The sequence below is a fragment of the Malaclemys terrapin genome, chromosome 25 (assembly GCF_027887155.1).
Source record: "Malaclemys terrapin pileata isolate rMalTer1 chromosome 25, rMalTer1.hap1, whole genome shotgun sequence".
Lineage (NCBI taxonomy): Eukaryota > Metazoa > Chordata > Testudines > Emydidae > Malaclemys > Malaclemys terrapin.
The window spans coordinates 727900-750913 of record NC_071529.1 but is presented as its reverse complement, the minus strand read 5'-3'; the positions used below and the strand labels follow the sequence as shown (position 1 = coordinate 750913).

At 58.6% G+C, this 23014-nt stretch overlaps 1 protein-coding gene across 1 annotated transcript in view; it reads left to right on the top strand.

Annotated features, from left to right (window-relative positions):
- GFAP (glial fibrillary acidic protein) overlaps positions 1–14588 on the top strand; it is a 36492-nt gene extending 21904 nt beyond the window's left edge. The window contains exons 6-9 of the mRNA XM_054014684.1: positions 5952–6172; positions 7017–7060; positions 8492–8577; positions 12757–14588. Of these exons, the coding sequence (XP_053870659.1) occupies positions 5952–6172; positions 7017–7060; positions 8492–8577; positions 12757–12792 (387 nt within the window). The 3' untranslated portion in view covers positions 12793–14588. The remainder of the gene's footprint in view (positions 1–5951; positions 6173–7016; positions 7061–8491; positions 8578–12756) is intronic.
- The last annotated feature ends 8426 nt before the right edge of the window (positions 14589–23014 follow it).

Here is a 23014-nt window from a genome sequence, read left to right as displayed (position 1 = left end):
AGCATGTTATTGACCTTTTTTTTCAGGTTCTGAGCAGTTTTTCCTGTGGCTCGGAAGGGGGAGCATTTTATAGGCGGGTGCGATTTTGTTTGCACCCGGTGGACAGTCAGATTAGTGCGTCCAGGCTGGTTGGAAAAGAGCTGCTGGTACAGATGCAGCACCCCTCCGATTTTAGCTCGCTGGGCAGGGGTTAGCCGATCAGAGAGGGGAATTGCTTCCAGGGGGAAGCCAACTCTTGTCCCAGGGAATAGATCTACTAAAGGGTCATCTTTCTGCCCCTCCCACTGTCCACACACGGCCAACACCATATTCCCCCTGTCATAATATGGCTTCATTATATTTACATGGTACACCCGGTGGTGGTGTGCCCGGTTTGACAGCTCCACCACATAGTTTACCTCGTTTAGTTGCTTGACAACCTTGAAGGGCCCTTCCCAGGCGGCCTGGAGTTTGTTTTTCCTCACGGGGATGAGGACCATCACCTGATCCCCAGTGGCGAAGGCGCGGGCCCGTGCTGTGCGGTCATACCAGACCTTCTGCTTCCTCTGGGCTCTGGCCAGATTCTTCCTGGCCAGGCCCATGAGCTCGGCAAGTCGTTCCCGGAAGGTTAGGACATACTCCACCACCGACTCTCCGTCAGGAGTGGCCTTTCCCTCCCATTCGTCTCTCATTAGGTCCAGGGGCCCCCTTACCCGCCTTCCATATAGCAGTTCGAAAGGCGAAAACCCGGTAGACTCCTGGGGTACCTCCCTGTACGCAAACAGCAGGTGAGGTAAGTACTTGTCCCAGTCCTGCGGGTGCTGATTCATAAATGTTTTTAGCATCATTTTTAGCGTCCCATTGAACCTTTCCACCAGCCCGTTGGATTGGGGGTGATATGCTGAGGCCCAGTTGTGCCGGACCCCACATCTCTCCCACAAGCACCGGAGTAGGGCCGACATGAAGTTGGACCCTTGGTTCGTTAAGACTTCCTTGGGGAACCCCACTCGGCTGAAAATGGTTAGCAGCGCATCCGCCACAGTGTCTGCTTCAATGGACGATAAGGGCACTGCCTCGGGGTAGCGGGTGGCGAAATCTACCACCACCAGGATGTATTTCTTCCCAGACCGGGTCGTCTTGCTGAGAGGTCCCACTATGTCCATGGCCACCTTCTGGAAAGGCTCCTCTATGATGGGCAAAGGTCTCAATGCTGCCTTCCCCTTGTCCCGGGCCTTCCCCACCCTCTGGCAGGGGTTACAGGATCGGCAGTACTGCCGGACATTGGTGAAGACCCCGGGCCAGTAAAAGTTCTGTAGCAGCCTCTGCCTGGTGCGCCGGATCCCCTGGTGCCCTGCGAGAGGGATGTTATGGGCCAGGTACAGTAGCTTGTGGCGAAACTTCTGGGGAACCACCAGCTGCCTCCTGATCCCCCACGACTCCACTTCCCCCGGGGGAGCCCACTCTCGGTACAGGAACCCCTTCTCCCACAGGAACCTCTCCTTGCATCCTCTCCTCATGGTCTGTACCACACTGAGGTCAGCCAGGCCCCTTAGCTTCCGCAGGGAGGGGTCCTTCTGCAACTCGGCCTGGAACTCGGCGGCTGGGGAAGGGATGGGGACCTGCTCCCTCTCGTCGGCTGGGTCGGAAGCCCCAGCCACCCTGCGGCCTGTCCTTGGGTGTTCCCTCCCCACCCGGGAAGGGTTCGGTGCCTCCGGTGGGACATCCTTCCCAAGGTCAGGGCGTAGTGCCCCTCGCCGGCTCTGGCTACGGGTTACGACTAAGGCGGTCTGGGGGCTGCTTGGCCAGTCCTCTAGGTCCCCCCCCATCAACACCTCAGTGGGCAAATGGTGGTGCACTCCCACGTCCTTGGGGCCCTCCTTGGCCCCCCATTTCAGGTGTACCCTTGCTACGGGAACCTTGAATGGGGTCCCGCCCACCCCGGTCAGGGTCAGGAAGGTGTTGGGCACCACCCGATCTGGGGCCACCACCTCGGGCCGGGCCAGTGTTACCTCTGCGCCCGTGTCCCAGTATCCATAAACTTTCTTCCCATCCACCTCCAGGGGAACAAGGCACTCGCTCCGCAGGGACAGCCCCGCGCCAACCCTGTAAACGGAGAACTTTGAATCCGGAGCATCTGGCCCCCCAGAGAAGCTGGCCGGGGGCCCTTCTCTTTCTTGAGCAGTTGATAAGCTGCCAGCCCCTCTTGCGTGGGAAGCCTGCCCCTCGTCCGTCTGGGCCTCTACCAAGTTAACCCGGTGCGGGTTCGGTCTGCTCAGTCTGTCCTTGAGCTTGGGGCACTGGGCCCGAACGTGGCCTCTTCGGCCGCAGTAATAGCAGCTCAGGTCCCATGGGTCCCCTCGAGCCGGTCGGTTGTCCCTGATGCTGGGCATTCCCCGTGGGAGGGGATTCCCCATATTCCCCCTTTGGGAGGTCCCAGGGTGACTCTCTCTCTGCATCGCGGCGGGCCTGTTCCTTTGGGGCTCCTCCCTGCCACCCCCTGACCGGCTTTTTACAAACTCATCAGCCAGTTGCCCGGCGTGTCGCGGGTTCTCTGGCTTTCTGTCCACCAACCACAGCCTCAGGTCGGATGGGCACCGCTCATACAGTTGCTCCAGTACCAGCAGTTTAATCAGGTCCTCCTTCGTCTGGGCCCCACCAGCCCACTTGCTGGCGTATCTTTCCATGCGGACGGCTAGTTGCAGATATGAGATCTCAGGGGTTTTATCTTGACTCCGGAACCTTTCCCGGTACATCTCAGGAATCAGCCCAAACTCACGTAGCAGGGCCTTTTTGAATAGTTCGTAGTCCCCTTTCTCTGCCTCTCCCAGTTGGCGGTACAATGCCACGGCTTTGGGGTCCAGTAAGGGGGTAAGGACCCGGAGTCTGTCCGCGGGATCAACCCGGTGCAGCTCGCAGGCCATCTCAAAGGCCTCCAGGAAGTCATCCATGTCCTCCCCCTCCTTGTATGGGGCCATGATGCACTTATCAAAGCTCCGTGCAGTCCTGGGTCCCCCCTCACTCACTGCAGCCGGGGGTTCGCTGCCCTTCAATCTCGCCAGTTCCAGGTCATGCTGACGCTGTCTCTCTTCATGCTGTCTCTGTCTCTCATTCTCCTGTCTCTGTCTCTCTTTCTCCTCCCGTTCATGCTGTCTCTGTTGTTCACGATCCTCCAGCTCTCTCAGTTTTAGCTCTTTCTCCCATTCCAGCCAATTCCGCTCCACGGATGCCGAACGTCGCCGGGAGGATCCTCTGCTGGCCGGCGAGCTTCGCCGGGAGGGTCCCCTGGTGGCCGGGGGGGCCACGGCGCCTTCGGTATTTGCTGGGCTCCTCCCCACTCTTCCCCTAGGCATAGTAAGGAGGGGTCTCGGGAAGCCCTCAGCAGCCGGCTGAACACTCCCAGCTGGGACAGACACTGGTGCCTGCGCTGCATTTGCCAGGCTGCTTCCCTGAGACACAGGGATCAGTTCATTCGCGCGATCTTCCGCCTCCAGCTGGGCAATGAGCTGTTCTTTGGTGAGCCTCCCACTGTGCAGCCGCCTCTGCTTGCACAGCTCCACCAGGTCGCTCTTAAGCCGCTTGGCATACATCTTCCTGCTGGCCACTCACCGGCCTGTGTGCTCACAGCTCCCCACAGTTCCCAGGGGGACCCCTAGTGTGCCAGCCCTTCTCGAGGTCACCACCTCTCTGCCAGGGTCGAGCTGCAGACTCCTCCGCCCCTGGGACCACTCGCTGCGATCCCCCCGGGGGACCCTGTTACTGCAAAAGTCCTTCTCGCTGGTCACACACTCCCAGGGGTAATAACCGTCTCTCTCCCACTCTTCAGCCGGCCTGGTCCCCGTCAATCCCCCTTCGTTTTACTGCTCCCCAGTCACTTACTGCAGGAAGCGCCGTCCACGGGGTGCAGTAGATCCCGCCGCTGCCACCAGTTGTTGCGGAGTGTGGGGGAGTTAGGGCCCTGCACCCCTCTTCCCGAGATTTACTGCGACTTTCAACCAGCCAGTAAAGCAGAAGGTTTATTTAAGGACAGGAACACAGTCTCAAGCAGAGCGTGTAGGTACGACCAGACCCCCTCAATTAGGTCCCTCTGGGAGGTTCAGGGAGCTTAGACCCCAGCTTGGGGTTCCCTGCGTTGCACCACCCAGCCCCAACCGAAACTAAACTCCCAACTCCTCCCGCTGCTCCTCTCCTTTGTTCAGTCTCCCGGGCAGAAGGTGTTAATTCTCCCCACCCCCGTTCCTGGCTCAGGTTACAGCTCAGGTAGCTTCCTTTAAGGGAAGTCCCACATCCCCACTGCAACCCCCCTGCAACATTCCCAGGTCAAATCTGCCCTGCTCCCTGCTCCGTCACACTCCCGTAGGGCAGAGGCAGGACACTGGGCTGGGGATGGGGTCTGCTCCCGCAGGGCAGAGGCAGGACACTGGGCTGGGGATGGGGTCTGCTCCCGTAGGGCAGAGGCAGGACACTGGGCTAGGGGTTGGGGTCTGCTCCCGCAGGGCAGAGGCAGGACACTGGGCTGGGGTTGGGGTCTGCTCCCGTAGGGCAGAGGCAGGACACTGGGCTGGGGATGGGGTCTGCTCCCGTAGGGCAGAGGCAGGACACTGGGCTGGGGATGGGATCTGCTCCCGTAGGGCAGAGGCAGGACACTGGGCTGGGGTTGGGGTCTGCTCCCGTAGGGCAGAGGCAGGACACTGGGCTGGGGTTGGGGTCTGCTCCCGCAGGGCAGAGGCAGGACACTGGTCTGGGGATGGGGTCGGCTCCCGCAGGGCAGAGGCAGGACACTGGGCTGGGGATGGGGTCTGCTCCCGCAGGGCAGAGGCAGGACGCTGGGCTGGGGATGGGGTCTGCTCCCGCAGGGCAGAGGCAGGACGCTGGGCTGGGGATGGGATCTGCTCCCGCAGGGCAGAGGCAGGACGCTGGGCTGGGGATGGGATCTGCTCCCGCAGGGCAGAGGCAGGACGCTGGGCTGGGGTTGGGATCTGCTCCCGCAGGGCAGAGGCAGGACGCTGGGCTGGGGTTGGGGTCTGCTCCCGCAGGGCAGAGGCAGGACGCTGGGCTGGGGTTGGGGTCTGCTCCCGCAGGGCAGAGGCAGGACGCTGGGCTGGGGATGGGGTCTGCTCCCGCAGGGCAGAGGCAGGACGCTGGGCTGGGGATGGGGTCTGGTCCCGCAGGGCAGAGGCAGGACGCTGGGCTGGGGATGGGGTCTGGTCCCGCAGGGCAGAGGCAGGACGCTGGGCTGGGGATGGGGTCTGGTCCCGCAGGGCAGAGGCAGGACGCTGGGCTGGGGATGGGGTCTGGTCCCGCAGGGCAGAGGCAGGACGCTGGGCTGGGGATGGGGTCTGGTCCCGCAGGGCAGAGGCAGGACGCTGGGCTGGGGATGGGGTCTGGTCCCGCAGGGCAGAGGCAGGACGCTGGGCTGGGGATGGGGTCTGCTCCCGCAGGGCAGAGGCAGGACGCTGGGCTGGGGATGGGGTCTGCTCCCGCAGGGCAGAGGCAGGACGCTGGGCTGGGGTTGGGGTCTGCTCCCGCAGGGCAGAGGCAGGACGCTGGGCTGGGGATGGGGTCTGGTCCCGTAGGGCAGAGGCAGGACACTGGGCTGGGGATGGGGTCTGGTCCCGTAGGGCAGAGGCAGGACGCTGGGCTGGGGATGGGGTCTGCTCCCGTAGGGCAGAGGCAGGACGCTGGGCTGGGGATGGGGTCTGCTCCCGCAGGGCAAGGAGGAAGAGTAGCAGCTGAAGCGAATGAGTGTCTGGTCTGGTGCAGGCAGGAGGTGGGGGACTGGACTACGTGCTCCAGTGGGGCAGCCCACACTGGCCTCTCCGTAGCAGCCCTGGAGCTTGATGATCCCTGTTAGGATCACGTGATCCTGGTCTGCTGGCACCATGTTGCCAACGATGACATGATCCCTGTGGGCGAACAGCTGAAGGCAGGGAGAATCCAGATTAGTAACAGCCCTTCATCCCCGCCCCTCTCAGAATGAATCCCTGGAGAGGCAGCTGCGGGAGATGGAGGACCGCTATGCCATTGAGACAGCCAGTTACCAGGACACAGTCATCCGGCTGGAGGAGGACATCCAGAACCTCAAGGAGGAGATGGCTCGGCACCTCCAGGAATACCAGGACCTGCTCAACGTCAAGCTGGCCTTGGACATTGAGATTGCCACCTACCGCAAGCTCCTAGAGGGAGAGGAAAGCAGGTGAGCCTCCTGCAGATGGATGGAGGGATGCACCCCTGGGGGACCACTGCCTCTCTTGCTGTGCTAATAACCATCTCCAGGTGCGCTAGAGGCTATCCCCAGGCCTTACCTCCCCCATCCAAGGGGTCCCTCCAGGGTGAGGACAATGGCAGGATGAGGAAGGCGAATTCATTCTTTCAGGGGGACTCTGAGGAACCTGTTCCGTGGATACCCAGAGGACACCGGTGCCCAGGGCTGCCAACCCAGCACCCCTTGTCTTAGCTAACAGGTGCTCCAGGCCACTGCTGGATTGAGTGGCCGGGGTGTCATGCTCTGTCACTTAGAGAAGGGCCTGAACCAAACCCTGGATCCAAACTCTCCTAACCTTTGGAGGAAAGCTAGCCCAGATCCCAGCCTGGCAGCGTGGGCCCATCTCTCCCATATGCTCTTGGAAGCGAATGACTGTCAATTGTCCCCCTGCAACCCCATTGACCTCAAGAGCATCAGTGCAAGCAGAAGCGTCTAGACAGCCAGACGCTGAGGGTATATGGCTGGGTTGGGTACGTGGTGGGAATGGGCCTCTGGTCACCTAGGGCTGCCGATTTTGGTTGGATGGATTCCTGGAGGTTTCATCACATGACATAATATTTAAAGATTAATCTTTAATTCCTGGACACTCCTGGAGGGTTGGCAACCCTACTGTCACCTGGCTGTTCTCGAGCTCTCTGACGAGCTGGGCCTGTCACGTGGGTCTCCCCACAAAGGCCTCCCTTCTCTCAGTGAGTCAGAGGCAGCCTTGCCTGGGAAGTGCCTCTTGTGTGGCCCATCTCACACCTGTGCCTCTCCATTTGCCTTGTTTCTGCAGGATCACCATCCCCGTGCAGACCTTCTCCAACCTGCAGATCCGAGGTCAGGATGCTGCGCGCCCCAAGGGAGGAGGGATGGGATGGGTGGTCGTGACTACGTCGCGCCTTCACGTCCGGGTGTGGAATCACTTTGCCATGGCGCTGCCTCCCCCACGCACAGGCTCTGACTCTGGGCCAGGACTGGAGGAAGGGCTGGGTAATGTGATGGCCACTTGCAGCTAGAGGTGCTAATATGGGGGCCATCAGATCTCATGCTTCAGGGCCTAAGCTGATGACTGTGGGGAACTTCTCCTTAATGCACAGAGTTGTGCAATTGGCCAGCTGCATTGTGGGGTTTCCCCCATCTTCCTCTGACGCATCAGGGCTGGTAGCACAGTTCAATGGACAGGGAGCCAGGAGAGCCGGCTCTGCTTCTGTCACTAACCTGCTACGTGACCTTGGGCGACCCTTCCCCACTCTGTGCCACACAGGGATCACCATGCCACCCGCCAGAGCCTGGGGCGTAAAGTCTGAGTATTGTCACTGGCGCCAGTGGGAGGCGGGTTCCTGGGCTTGGGGGCCCCACTGGTCTGATCTGGGCCAGCCCATCCAGCAGGTAGATGCTCCCTGTCTCCAGCCAGGCCAGACTCCAGGAGGTACAGGTGAAGGGAAGCCTGCGCCGTGGCCTCCTTTGGGACCCAGCCTGGTGACCTGGGGACCCTGTAACAGGTACAGGAGCCATGAGAGTGTCCCTGAAGCCACTTCTCTCTGACTGCACCCTGCTCTGCGGTGCAGGGGGACCCTGCAATGGGGGAGCCCCAGGGAACCCAGAGCTTCGGGGTATGTTGGGGCAGGAGGAGGTGGAGATTCGGAGCAGCTGTGCCTCGCCCTGGGCCATGCAGGAATTCAGGCAGGCCAGACCCATGGTGACTCTCCCACCACGGGGCAGCTCCCACAGACAGGGGGCTAGGGTGCGGTGCCATCGCAGTACCTAGCCCACGAACTCCACAGCCCCATCCGAACAAACGGTATCACGTCAGGGGCAGCCCAGCCAGGTGCATGCCAGGGGACAGCCCCAGGGAGTCCGCAGGGTACCAGAGGTGCTGGGACAATGTGTACAGTGAGGGGTGTTGAGAGCCATTGAACCAAACTAAACCCTGCCTATGATGGAAACCACATCAAGCCCCCAGCGCCCCTAGTTCCAGCACCTGTGCTGTGTGGGCTTGTGGGGCCACTTGCTGTGGGCCGCTCCCCTCCCGGTGTGAGTCAGGGGAGGGGAGCACAGAGCTCGGAGCCCTGTGAGTGTGGAAGGGCTGTTAGCCATCGGCAGGACATGTTTCATGGCTCCTGTGCCATGTGCAGGGAATCTCAGCTCAGGCCCAGAGCTAGCCCGACCTCGCAGCCTGTGTGGCCCTAGGTGCTTTGTTCTGCCTTGTTCTGCTTGGCTGGGCTTTCTCAAGGTGGAGACAACGACCACGTTTGCTCTTCCCCCCAGAGACCAGCCTGGATACCAAGTCAGTGTCTGAGGCTCACCTGAAGAGGAACATCGTGGTCAAACCTGTGGAGGGCAGAGATGCAGAGGTAGGAGATGGTCTCCCCTGCCTTTGCCCCGTCATCCATCCCCACCCCTGCCTGCTGGAGACCACCTGACCTTGCCATGATGCAGTTCCCTGTTGTCTGGGGCTTCCAAGTAATGGGCCTTGAATGGGCCTGGTCCTGGGGGGTGATGGGCCTGTGCCTCCTTGCTGACCTGTACAGCTGAAATGGCCTAGTGGGGGCAGCGTTTTCCTGGGGAGAAGCAGGGGGGTTCTTCTGTTGGTGGATCTCACCACTAATCGACTGCCTGCCGAGTCAGCCACCCCGCTAGTGTGTTTGGTGAGGTGCCCAGCGAGGCTGGGGCGTATGGCAGGCCAGGCACTGGGGAAGGAAGTACAGGTCTGTCGCATCTTACGCGCATTTAACATGCGCGATTTCAACTTTACGCGGCCGGCAAAAACAAAAACAAAAAAGAGAAAAATAACAATTTTAATACTATCCCTGTAGTACAGGCCATTTCGCCCGCCATTGAACTCAGTGGGGTTTTGGCTATCCGCGGTTTTCGCTTGACGCGCTAGCCGCGGAAGGGAACCCCCGCGTAAGATGAGACAGACCCGTACTGCTGTGCGGGAGAGCTGGGCAAGACAATTCAGTGGACCAGGTTCTGTTGGTCAATGCGGGATCATCGAAATCAGGCCTTGTCTACACTACAGGGGAGGGGTACACGCTACAAAGCGACTTTTGGTGGCAAAACTCTGCTGTTTTGCCAACAAAATAAAACCACCTCAACGAGAGGCGTAAAGCGTCAGTGTAGACACTGCGGTTTGGTTTGTTCCGCCAGTAGCTCACAATGCCCGCCGTGACCGCGCTGCTCACTGGTTTGAGCTCTGCCGCCCGGCAGGCATGCGCCCCTCCCCTTGCAAAGCTCCCAGGAAGTATCGGACAGCTGAGCGTGCTGCTCCCTTTGGGGAACAAAGAGCAAATCCTGACAATGCTCCGCTCTGCCCTGCACTGGGAGCACAGGGGCAGGCAGGGTGCTGCTGTGGGCTGGGCAGGGGGCAGGGGACTGCCTGCTGCTTTGACATTCCTCAGCAGGGAGAGCTCACAGAGCTGCTCAGGGTGTCCCCCAGGGCCGCCCGGGGGGGAAGTGGGGCAATTTGCCCCAGGCCCCGGGCCCTGCAGGGGCCCCCACGAGAGTTTTCGGCGGGTCTTCGGCGGCAGGTCGAGTGAAGGACCCGCTGCCGAAGATCCGGAGCTCCTTCTGCTCCGGGTCTTCAGCAGCAATTCGGCGGTGGGGGCTCCTTCCGCTCCGGGACCCGCCACCGAAGTGCCCCAAAGACCCGGAGCGGAAGGACCCTCACCGCCGAAGACCCCAGGCCCCCTGAATCCTCTGGGCGGCCCTGGTGTCCCCCTCCCCCCGTCTCAGGATAGGTCGGTCAGCCTGCTGTCTCCCCACCCCAGGCCCACCACTCTCCTCTCCCTCCCCCCACACACTTCAGTTAAACGCAGCTGACAATCCGATGGGATTGAGAAACCTGCATCATGTGACGCTGTACCTGCCCCAGGAGGCATTGCAAACCCTTCCCAAAGCACCCTGCGGCCAGTTGCATCGTGGGATAGCTACCACAGTGCATTGCTCTCTGTGTCGATGCAAGAGCTGCTAGTGTGGATGCGCTCTGCTGACACAAGGAGCTAGTGTGAGATGCAACAGTGGTTTTAATTAAAGCAGCAGAACTTTTGCCAACAAAACTTTGTAGTGTAGACAAGGCCTCAGTCATTCTGGTGCCATTTTTGACAGAAGAAAGTTGAAATGAATGTTTTGATTTTCTCGTTTCATTTCGACCAGATCGATAATGTTTCATTTTGATAATACTAAAGCATTTTGATATGGTAAAGCCATCTCATTCTGACGTGTTTCAAGGCATTTCACTTGGACTTTTGTATTATGTTCAAACATTGCTTTAATGGTATATTATGTTTACTAGTCACTATTGTATTGTATTTAATATTTAATGTGATATCAAAGTCTAAACAAAATGAATCAGAACTACGGAGTAAGAACATGTTTTTACCTTATCAAAGGGCCACACTTTTACCATGATCAGAATGCAATGATTTGATGGTCCCAGAATGCCCTGTGTTTTGGAGTTTGTGTGGCACAGGAAATGGCTCTTTGTTCTGACTCTGAACTAATTGTTCTCTGAAAATCAGAATTTGCAGATAAATAGAAATTCTGATTTCCAACCATTTCCACTGTGGTTACAGCACCGCATGGGACTCTGGAGATCTTGGCTCAAGTCCCACCTCTGCCCCAGACTGTGTGATGCTGGGCAAGGCTTTTAATTAATCTGTAACTTGGGGTGAATGATCCTTCCCTTCTCCCACCCTTCCTATGTCCTTAGACTGTTTGTAGGGCTGGTGTAGCCAGGTCAGTCCCAGGATATGAGAAAGACAAGGTGGGGGAGGGAATATATTTTATTGGTCCAACGTCTGTTGGGGAGAGAGACAAGCTTTCGAGCCACACAGAGCTCTTCTTCAGGTCTGGGAAAGGGACTTTGAGATCCCAGCTAAACACAAATGGGGAGAGCTTGTTAAGCAGAAGCATTAAGGCATGTTGGAGGCGGTGGCCTGAAATGAAGCAGGCAGTTCTAGGTTAGATTATTATGCATAAAGGGGTTGAAGTGGGTAATTAAGGGTAGCAGGCAGTGTGGGGTTACAAACTAATGAACCTCGGAACTTCAATTCATAACTCTGCTAGATACCAAAAAACATGGACTGAACAGGGACACTTTATGGCTCATTACAACAATTCATAACACGCCACACTGCCCACTGCCGCACTGCCTGGAGCGACTCACAACCATGAGTGCCAACCTCAGGGCAGACTGTCAAAGAGCAGGGCAGAGAGCCCAAACGGGTGGTACTGTACGTTCTATCATTAGATTTCACCAACCCAGTAATGAGAGTGACCTCCTAAAACACTATAATCGTCTGACCGTGGACTCACAGACAGTCCCCTTGGGCATTCCAGTCTATCTTGCCAGCCAGGCAAACTGGACAATGTGATAGATGGTCACGTTACACTAAAAATCACAGCAATATTCCGGCTATTCCCAGTCCCAAAGGCCTGACCCGGTCTCTGTGCTGCGTGGTGGTGGTGGCAGCGGTGGCATGGCCTGGCTCCAGCCAGGCGGCACGGTTTAGCGCCACCAGCCACCGGTGCTCCAGGCAACGCGGTAAGGGGGCAGGGAGGGGGGGTAGGATAGAGGGCAGGAGAGTTTTAGATCGCCCCAGGGGAAGCCCTGCAGGAGACACTTTGATCAGATCACACATAAAAACTGCACCACTTTGAGCTTCCCTTGACACAGCTCTGGGGATGGATCCGGGAGGGGACTGGGAGCCAGGCATGCGGAGCTCTGGCCTGGCCAGGCGACCTGCAGGTGCACAGACAGAGCTTGCGCAGCCAGCCATCCGTCTCTCCCTCTGCCGGCCCGCGAAGGGGGGGAGGTTCCCCGCCATGCTCCTGCCAGGGGCTTTGGTGACTGCCCTCCCGGGAAGGCTCTTTGGCTGCAGTCCCCTCTGCTGCTCCTGGGTTGTGCTCACTGGCTCCAGCTGGCAGCATGTGGCTTTCCTCACTGACCTCCCTGACTTTGCATGTTGGCTCTCGGAGGCCCCAGGCTGGGCCGTGACCCTGCCTGACACCGGGCACGGAGGGACAAAGCTGGCATGTTAGTGACCCAGCCTCAGGGGGTGAGTGGCCCACATGCCGCCTTGGCACACGGAGGAGCTGCGAATCCCAGCAAGCTGTAGCAGCCCGCCGGAGCGCTGGGCGGGGAGCAGCCAGGCTGGCTCCATAGGATCCGGAGCGGTAACACCCTCTCTGGGCCTCTGGCATCCCAGGGGCTCCAGCCAAGCACTTTGCTAACCTGGGTGGACTGAGCCCTGCCGGGGGGTCACTAACATTATCCGGACGGGCAGGCCAGCCTCCAGGGACCGTGCGGGGAAAAGAACCCGGGGTGCCATGGCAGTGGGGGCCCGGGTTCAGGGAGCCCCGAGGTGCTAACCCACCACCCCACCCACGGGCCAGCCCAGGCTCCACACAGGGGCAAATCCCCGACAGGAGAGTGGGGGGCCCCTCGGCTGGCTCTGAGCCAAGGAAATCCCGCCAGTGGAGGGGGCAGTGACTGGCCGTGATGGTAACATTCGCCCTCTGTCTGCCCACAGGTGATCAAGGAATCCACCCAGGAGCACAAGGACTAAGGGGTCGGCAGAGGAAAGCATGTAGCTGTAGACCACTAGCAGCATAGATCCCGCCAGACACTCAGCCCCTCCGATGTGGAACCAGGAGGGCCCAGCGGCTGCGAGGGACCCACACGGAGGGAACGTGTTTCGCTTGCCGGGGAGCGGAGTTAATAAGACTAACTGAGGAGCTAGAGTAACCAGTGTCCCTTAGAGCTGCTGCACACCGTTCCGGTGCAGGCCGCAGGCTAGCGCTTCGGCCAAGCCCCGTCTCTCCCTCCCGCTGCCCCTGTCCATTCTCCCGTCTGCCTTGGTCCACTGCAGTCTGTGGGAGAGGCCTCCTGAACTGCTCCAGAGCCTGGTGGGGTTTGAGGCCCTGCTGAGGCTGCCAGAGCTCCCCTAGAGAAAGGGCTGTGCTAGGCCCACCCAGAAACCCCCTACCACCGGCTCCCTAGGAGGCTGCGCAGGGAGGGCAGGCGGGGAAGGCAAAGCAATCGAAGGCCCAGCTCATGCCCACAGAAAGGGTCAAATCCATGGCCCGGGAGCTGCAGAGTTTCCACTGCCTCCTGGAGCCAAGGGGCGGGATTTGGCTGCACCCCACCACCTGCCCCAGATCTCAAAGCCCCTAGGATGGCTGAGGCCCTGATCCCGGCTCAGGCCCAGGCATCCCCAGGAGAGGTAGGAGAGGCCCTGAGTGCGAGTCTGCCCAGGGTTAATGCTGACAGTGCCCATGGTCTGGCCCAGGGAGACCCCTGTGGAGTTGCAAGAGCGGGGGGATGCTGTGGAGAGCAGCTCTCCTTCAGCACTGGCCCCCACCACACACACATCCCTCACTGGCCTCCTGGAGATCAGGGTGAAAGGCTTCCAGGGAGGGAGACGAGCTTGGGCCCAAAGGAGCAGGGTTTCTGTTCCCTGGCCCCTGCAGTGGGGCCTGCTCCCCAACACACCGGCGGCGGGCACGGGGAGGCAAAAGCGCTGCACCACATGCCCTGGCCCGCCCAGGAGCTGCGGCTGGGCTAACGTAGAGAGCAGCTGATGGAACCGGAGGCAGGAGCCCCTGAACACAGGCGGGGCTGGCTGATGTCTCCCCCCTTCGTGCTGAGGGCTAGGAACTGATTCCTGCTGACTGAGCACCAGGCAGATGTAGCCAGAGGAGCTGGGGGCACGGGAGGGACAGAACCTCACAGGGAAACAGCTTCCTACTGCTGTCAGGAGGCCACGAAGCCTGCTCAGAGGAAATCAGACCAATGATGGTGGGAGAGGTGCAGGCCGCAGCCTCCTGGCAGCCTCGTGGTTTAATCCTGGCCTGTTCCCAGACCCCGGGCTGGCCAGCTGCAAGGGGCGTGAGCGGCAGGGTCCTGCCGAGCAGCGATGCGCGGGGTTTGCCCTGCTTGGCGATGGCAGCGTCCAGCCCTCGCTGTCACGGCCCCTCCGAGCGGCACGGCAGAGCCAGGGGGCTGGTGAGATGAGCTCTGTGCCCTGCTTGGCTACAGCCTGGGCCAACTCCAGCCAGGTCAGGGGCTCGGGACTGGGTCAGGCGCTCCCTGTCATTGGCTCCCCTGGGAGCAGAGCAGGCCGTTAGCTCCCCCGTTTTCCTCCCTCCCAGACAGGCTGAGGAGAGCTCGCGGGTGTTTGGGAGGGGCCGGGAGCCATCACAGAGCAGGCCCTATGGTAGGAGGGGCTGGCGGCTGAGTTAAAGCCCAGGAGGGTCCTTGCACCCTCCCAGCGCGAAGGGGTTGTTACCAGGTGCCCTTGTCTCCCGGTTTCCTACGGGGTTGCTCTGACACGCTCACTCTGTGGGGCAGGGCCAGGGCCAGGGCCAGGGCCAGCGGAGGGTGCCTGGCTCAGGGAGGTACTGCTCTGGCTCCGGAGGGTGGCAGAATCAGGCTCTAGGCCGAATCCTCACTATGGATTGTTCTCTGTGTCCTGAACTGTTGGACCGTGGTGTGTGCCGGTGAACAGCTGCCACCTTCTGCCCCAGAGGTGGCTGCATTGCAGCCGGGGTGAATACAGTGCAGGGATGTGACTATGGGTGTAGAGCCAGCAAGGTGGCTGATCTCAGCCAGCCAGTGCTTCTTCCCCCAATTGGATGTTTCTAATGCAAGTGAAAATGGAGCGGGTGGAGAAAAAGGGACAGAAGGGCAAGAGAGGAGCCGGATGGGGCCGGCCTGTCCAGGGGCCCCGTTGTGTGTTCAGGGGCAGGAGATGCTCCTAGCGACCACAGCTGCGTTGGGGAGGAAGGGGGCTCCGTTGTCACTCCAACCCCAGCTGCGCTGCAGCCCCCCATGGGCCATGCTCTGCCAGTGACCTGCGTGCCAACACCGCCCCCGCTGCCTGCCGCCCTGCAGCCTCATGCAGGGATGGGCAGCGGGAGAGGGAGGGCGGCAGCAGGCCCAGAGTTTACAGATTCTGTGTCCCATAGGAGCCCGGTCAGCTGGGACTGCCTGGCAAAGACCCTGCCAGCCATCACACCTGGGCAGCGAATCCTGTGAGTGCGAGCGCACCCGTGCGTGGGGTGGAAAGGTAAACCCGCAGGCCTCCACTACACACATGGTTTCCAGCCAAGCCAATGTGAGCCAGCCACCCCGCAGGGCAGGACGGCCGTAACTCAGACTGACCCCAGTGCTCAGCCTGCCCGCGCCTGACCCGTATCTAGCTGCATCCCGGTGCTAGGAGCCCTCCGCCCCATTTCCCTTGTGCATGGTTGGTTTAGGAACAAAGATCTAATGGCTGATTCCAGGGGCAGTTAGTGCCATTCATCTGCCCCTCCACTAGGAACTCTGCTCGCAGGCTCCGAGTGCAGGTTATCGCCATGAATCCATGCGGCCGTGCAGCTCCCCTGGAGGCAGCGGCCTATTATTATCCCTTACGTGCAGCTGGGCCGGCTAAGGCAGAGAGTTGTGACGTGCCCAAGCTCGCCCAGCAAGGCAGTGGCAGAGCCAGCACAGACCCAGGCTATCCTAGCTCCCACGCCTGTGCCCTAACCACTAGAGAACACTCTCCTTGGAGAGTCTCCACAAGAGCTTCCCGAAGCGTTGAGGGGATGGTGGCGCTTACATGGCCTTGCAAGGCACCTACAGCAGCCATGCTGGGCCCTGGAGTGACTCTCCCAGCCAGGTGCCAACCTGTTCAGAAGGGATCAGAGATTCTGGGCAGTTCAGGTTTTGGGGTCTGGGGGATTTTCAGAGGTGGGTGCCCAACAGTTCTTAAAACCAGAACCCTTAAAGGTGTCTCCAGATGGGCCCCCAAAATGGAGCCCTGCCCCCAACTCACGCGTCACTTATGGATATCTTGCTCCACGACCTTTGGCCTCAGAGAGCGCAGGCCCTCATCCAGCCGCAGGGAGGGGCAGGGTCAAACCAGAGACAAAGTCCCCAGAGCTGCAGGAATTGGCTGTTCCTGGAAAGCCTGGGGGTGTGTGGGGCCCAGGTAGGAGGTGGCCTGAGGGCCTGGGGTGCGCCACGGAGCAGGTGTGTTGTGTGTTGTTTGCATAGACCCCTCGCTCTGCGCTGATACGTTCGTGAGCAATCTCCCGCTGGAGTGTCTGCATTGCGTGTCGCTACTGAACTCAGACGCTAATAGCAGCTGCAGCCCGAGTGGAGAAATAAAGCTAAAGCAAACACTGCCTTCTCGCTGGTCGGATCAATCTCCCTGCGCCGCACCAGGGGCCAGGGGAGGCTGCGTTCAGTGCTCAGAAAAATGAGCAGTTGGTTGTATCTGCAAGAAGCTAGGGTGGGCAGCTCCCGGGCAAGCTTAGCTCTACCAGTGCCTCCCGGTCCCAGTTGGCATCCCCTCAACCCTCTGCTCTGCCAGTGCCCCTCACGCCCAGCCTGGGGGCCCCCTGCTATTGCAGGCCTGGGGTCCCACACAGCTTTTGCCAACGCAGCTCAATCCTGACCTGAAACTTAGCCTGTGCCGGGTCCGGCTCCCAGCCCCAGCGTCTTTGCTGGTGTGTCTTCATGGTGAGCTCAGCACGCCCTGCTATAGTCCCACCATAACAGTGCTGCCAATGCACGTCAGTCCCAACCCCAGATGTTCTTCTTCTGAGCTGCCAACACCCAGCCGCACCATGGGGCTTGGGACAGGAACTCAGACGCAGAAGGGGAAATAGGCAGTGGATACCAATTGGCTCCAAGATAACATGGCGACTTTCCCAAACTGGGGAGGACAGGCCCACGAGTGCTGTAGGTGCGAACCTCATGTGGAATACAGCAGCCAGGCAGCATTATCGGGAAAAGCAGGGAAGGGATCCCCTCATGCCTCAGGAGAGAGGAAGAAGGATTGAACCTGGGTACTTTAGCAGCAAAAGCACAGGCTTAAGCTGAAGGCTGCCTCGGAGTAGCTGGGACCAAGCCAATTCTCAGCATTGTGCCCCAACGTCCCACGCCAGAAAAGGGAGTGAGCAGGGAGGTGGTAACATCCGCAGCTGACACCACGTTCTCTGGACTTGAGAAGAAGGGCAGGAAATTCAGAGGCACCCAACCAATCAGGGTGAACTGGCAACACGATGGCAAATGAAACTCAGTGTTGTTGATTGCAAGGAAAAGCCCATTGGAAGGAATAATTCGACCTACTCATGCCCGTTGTTCAGGTTCCAAATTAACCACAAGCCCTCAGGAAATAGCCATGTGCTCAAAGTGCAGCGAGTAGGCAGAGAAGGAAACAAGAATCCAGATCACTGACTGGTGTGAACCGACACACACCACCTGTGGGACTGGTGTAAACTGTCACACACCATGGGTGGGACTGGTGTGAACCGACACACACCACCTGTGGGACTGGTGTGAAAAGACACACACCGACGGTGGGACTGGTGTGAAAAGACACACACCATGGGTGGGACTGGTGAGAACCTAGAAACACTGCCGGTGGGACTGGTGTGAACTGACACACACCATCAGAGGGTTTGGTGTGAAAAGACACACACCGCCAGTGAGACTGGTGTGAACCAACACACACCACTGGAGTGTCTCGCAGACAGTGTTAAGATGCACAAAGACTGGGATGGTAAATAACACTAAAAATCTTCTAATGCTTTTATATAGATCAGTGGTTCACCCTCACCTGGACTAATGTGTCTCTCAAAGGACACAGCAGCACAAGTGAGGTTCAGAGACAGGGGACAGAAAAGATCAGAGGCCTGGAGCGATTTCATTATGAGAAGAGTTTGAAAAGACCAGTCCTCTTTAGTTTAGAGAACATGACAGTGAGATCCAAACTAAGGTAAATCAACTGCTTCTCTCTGCCCTGTCTCAGGGGACATCCAGAGAAACTCAAAGGCAGCTCCTTGAAAGGTGACGAAAGGAAATGCTTTTTCACACAATATGGTTTAGCCTGTGGAACTCATTGCCACAGCCTGCACCGAGACAGGAGCTTGGTGGGATGTCAATGGCTAATTAGTGAGACCATCCACAGTTACACGAGAGGCTATAAAACCTCCTGCTTCAGAGAACGAACCAACCACTGACAGGGCTACGCAGACACTTCCCTTAAGGACAGGTTATTCCACCATTGTCCAGTAGGGGGTTCTTGCACCTTCCTCTGAAGCAGCTGGTGCTGGCCATGGCTGGAGATGGGCCAGCTGGACGCCTGGACCCCTTGCCTGTACTGGCATGGGACCCCCTGTGGCTAGTCTCCTACAGACACAAGCATCTTTCTCCACTAGTCACGGTTTGCAACACCCAGTGCTGCAGTGCTCAAGGGGTTTGACCCATTCCAGTGTAGCACCCCAGGACCTCTGCACTGGTTACCCTGGCCTTGCCAAACTCTGGGCAGGCTCTGAAAGAGAAGCAGGTGACGGGAGTTAGCCCCCAGGGGAGAGCGATTGGGCACTGACACGGCTGGAAGAGAAGCACCACAGATGGCAGGGCCTGCAGTGCTCCCTTGTCACACCCCAATGGCCCCCTCCCTCGGGGGGTCCCCGGGGAGGCAGATCAGCACTGTATGTTGCTAACGCTGTTGCAAGCATCGCAAGGCATTTTGGGAAGGGTTAAAGGGTTAAAGGTGTGAGTGTGGAGGGGAAGATTCCTTTGCGGGTTGCGAGAGGCCGAAGGGGGAGGAAGGGAGAAGAGAATGGGTTAACGCGACGCCTCAGCTCAGTCTGAAGATAAGACGCCGGCTCCAGTCCAAGGTCACTGCTCTTGAACGGACTCTATGCAGCCAAGAAGCCTGCAGCTGTACCTGGATCTTACCCAACCCCAGCCAACTGTGAGAAAAGAGAAGTGAGCTGAACCAGACTGCAGGGGATTGCAAAAACTAGGGAGAAGGTGAATGCCAGCGAGGGGAAATACAACTGTCTCACATCCCTGAAGCCGGTGTGTTCTGGGAACGCTGAGGAGGCCACAGAAAGCCGGTTTGGACTGGTACAAAGAGCACGGGGGACAGAGGTCCCTGAACGAAACACCCCCAAAAGACCCCAGGACTTAAAACCCTCCTGAGAGTTGAAGCAAATCGGAGATCAACAGCGGACCCTGGATGGCCTGTGCACAGGACAGAACTCTCGTCCACCCTTCCCCCTCTTCTTCTTACGTTACACCCAGGCTTGTCAGCCTCGGGTTGTGCGTGTGTATGAAAGTGGGTTAGGGCTGGGGCACTAACGCTTTCTTTCTTCCTCCGAGTGATGTGGGAGCGTTCCCAGCACTCACTGCTGTTATTTTATTACTAAAGCTTTAAAACGTAGACCCTTGGTGTGCTCCTTCATCTCTTCTCCTAACGATCCTGCGGCCTCAGCCTGATCACCTGGCGCCTCAGGCAGATTGGTAACAGAAGTCTGTCGCACTCTGTGCCCTGGGATCCTCTCCAGACTGTGCTCTCATCCCGTCAATTAGTATTATTTTATAATTCATTAGCTCTATGGCAGCAGCGCCCCTAGAGGCCCCAGCCAAGGTCGGGGTGTTGTCCTGCCGGGTGCTGCACAGACACAGTGAGAGACAGGCCCGGCCCCAAAGACATGGGGCATAACATGATGCACTGATGCACGTGGGTTACAGGGCCTGGTGCACAGACTAGCTTGGCACAGTATTTAGGCAGCTTTAGCAGCTCACACATTTAGCTGTGGAAGTCCCTGGCTCAATCCCAGGTGTGCTGACCAGCCGGCGTCACAACACTAACACCTGCCTTAACCCTTACAAGGGAAAAGGGGGGCAAGATGGACAGCGCCGCCATCTGGCCTAAGGCCTCAGGATTTAAAGGGGTGCTGCTGGAAGGTGGCAGCTGCTGCCCATGTGGACAAGGCACCCTGACCTTACTAGGGGCTAGGCTGGTTCAGTTAAAACTTCAGCTTTACTACCACCAGCTGCCTCACGTTAAAGTCCCACTGCTCGTCTCTGTGTGCTAATCCACCCTTTCAGTCCTTGTCTAGACGCAGCCTGGAGGGGGGCAGCGGAGAGCCTCGTGCTGTGCTCTGACAACTAACAACCCTGAGCTGGGGCAGATGGCCAAAGCACAGGCCCCCCTCGCCCAGGCACTGGCCATCTCCCAGGAGCAGCGTCACCGGCCCTCGCAACTTTTTCACTACCACATGGATTTGCTGGGCGAGACCCTCCATGCCTCTGCCAATGCCAGCCCTGCCTGGGGGAAACACCCTCTGATTGGCTGCCTTCCCCATTGCCCCGCCTACTGGGGAAGAACAGCCAATCATGGATGCTGCCGGAAGCAGGCAGCACTCTACTCCCTCCCCTCAGGAGCCAAGAACCCAGTTCTCACAGGAAGGGAGGGAAAAGGAGCAGAGAGTCACCGGCTCAGCCCTGCCTCCTCCTGTCACCTCCTCCTGTGGACAGGATGGGGCCTCTGCCCCATTGCCCTTCCCTCAGCAGGACACACCTGGGAAGTGGGCTGAAGAGCCCCTGGAGTCACACGTCCCCAGCCTGGAATAGGCAGAGGGGACCCCACTGAAACCCCCCGAGCCTGGGAGAGGGAGGGGAAGAGCCCTTGGAGGAACAGAGCTGAGAGGGTGCAGGGCAGAATGGATGTGGGGCAGATTCGTTGCTCGACCAGGGTGGGCAGATATGGGGCTGGTTGCTGCTGCAGCAGGGGCCAAAATCACTGTAAAATCCGTGCTGGCTGCACCGATCCTCACCCACACCTTGGCGGGGGCAGGGCATCTATAGTCAAAGACAGACCAAAACCACAATATGGTGGTCTTTTAAATCACATGATTTTGGGCCAATCTCCTGAGTCTGGAGTCTGACCATGACTTTTGAACCTGTGGGGTTGGCCATGCTGCAGGAGGCTCCTGCTCGCAGCTGCACAGACTGGGTGCTCTCCTGGGGACTGCCTCCTTTGGATGGCATTGGCATCACTGAGGCATGCCCCAGAATGCATTGCAGGCCCTAGAAAAGGGAGCCCACTGAGGTTGGAGAGAGATAAGGAACCTGCCTGTGCCTAGGTGACCAGACAGCAAGTGTGACAGGGGGTGGGGAACAATAGGTGTCTATATAAGACAAAGCCCCAAATATCGGGACATCTGGCCACCCTACCTGTGTCCCACCCTGAGGCCTGGGGGTTTGGGCTGGAGATTCTCCCCACAGGGCACCCTGTGGTTCTGGGTGTGTACGTGAGAGAGAACCGAGGGTAACTTCTTCCAAGCACAGGGGAGGGGATGAGGACGGGGACCTGAGCAGCAGGAACTCTTCACGAGGAGCCTGCAAACAGGTGCTCTGGTGAGGGGCTGAACTGACTTGTTGCTGGAGCCATCAGACTAGAGCCAGAATTTCCAAGGGCTCAACACCTGCAATGGGATTGTTTAGTCTGCAGAAGAGAAGAATGAGGGGGGATTTGATAGCTGCTTTCAACTACCTAAAAGGGGTTCCAAAGAGGATGGATCTAGACTGTTCTCAGAGGTGGCAGATGACAGAACAAGGAGCAATGGTCTCAAGTTGCAGTGGGGGAGGTCTCAGTTGGATATTAGGAAACACTATTTCACTAGGAGGGTGGTGAAGCACTGGAATGGGTTACCTAGGGAGGTGGTGGAATCTCCTTCCTTAGAGGTTTTTAAGGTGATGCTTGACTAAGCCCAGGCTGGGATGATTTAGTTGGGGATTGGGCCTGCTACGAGCAAGGGGTTGGACTAGATACCTCCTGAGGTCCCTTCCATCCCTGATATTCTATGAATGGGGGCAGCGTTGCAAAGAGCTCAGCTCCCCTTTAGATACATGGTTGGACTTTCAGAAGAGCCCAGCACACTGTGGCGCATGTTGGCTGCTGAGCCCTTGAAAAGCTGGCCCCTTGTGCCTCAGTTTCCCACCTGTACAATGGGGATAATAGTATGGTACTTAACCACCTTCGTGCAGGGCTTTGAGACCCTGGGCTAGAAAAAATAAAGCCTTGTCGACATTACCACTTACAGGGCCGGATTAACCTTTTGTGGGCCCGGCCCTAAACATATTTGTGGGGCCCCATGGGGACAATGGAGTATGGCGCAGGGAGGTTGGTCCCCAGAGTGAGGGGCTGGCTGGTGGCAATGGGACATGGCATGGCGGGGACGGCCCCGCTCTGCTCAGCCCCACACTTTCCCTCTCCCCCCGACTGGCTGAGACTAGCCAGGCTTCTGCACCAGTCCTAGGCGGCTCAGCTTCGAGGAGACAGTTGGGCCCCACAGGTGGTGGGAAGCGGAGATTGCCCGGAGCTAGAAGTATGCTGGGGTCTGGCCAGGGGGCAGAGAGGAGCTGGTGGGTGGGGCCAGCTGGCCAAGAGGAGCAAGTGGTGGCCTGGGGGAGTCAGCGGGCTGGCAGGTCTTGGGACGCAGTGCAAGTGGAACGGGCCAGGGCCCCTTCTGAGCATGGGCCCGGCTCTGTAAATCCAGTACTGGCCACTTACTTTTGTATCACTTATGTCGCTCAGGGGTGTGAATAAGCAACCCCGCAAGCCACGTAAGTTACAACAACCTAAGCACCAGTGTGGACAGCACTTCTCCCACTGACATAGCTACCGCTTTCGGTGGAGTTATGCTGATGGGAGAGCTCTCTCCCATCGGCATACAGCATCTTCACCAGACATGCCACAGCGGTGCAGCTGTGCTGATGTAGCACTTCTAGTGTAGACTAGCCTAAGGAAGTGCAAAATATTAGTATTATTTTACTGAGTGACTTGCCCAAAGCCACACAGCAGGTCAGTGGCACAGCCAGGAACAGACCCCAGAAGTCCTGGTTCCCAGACTCTGTCCCTAACAAGCTGAACGCAGTTCTCATTATGGTTCAGTTCTCTCTTTCTCCACAATGAAAGGAAATTAATGAGCATGCACTGG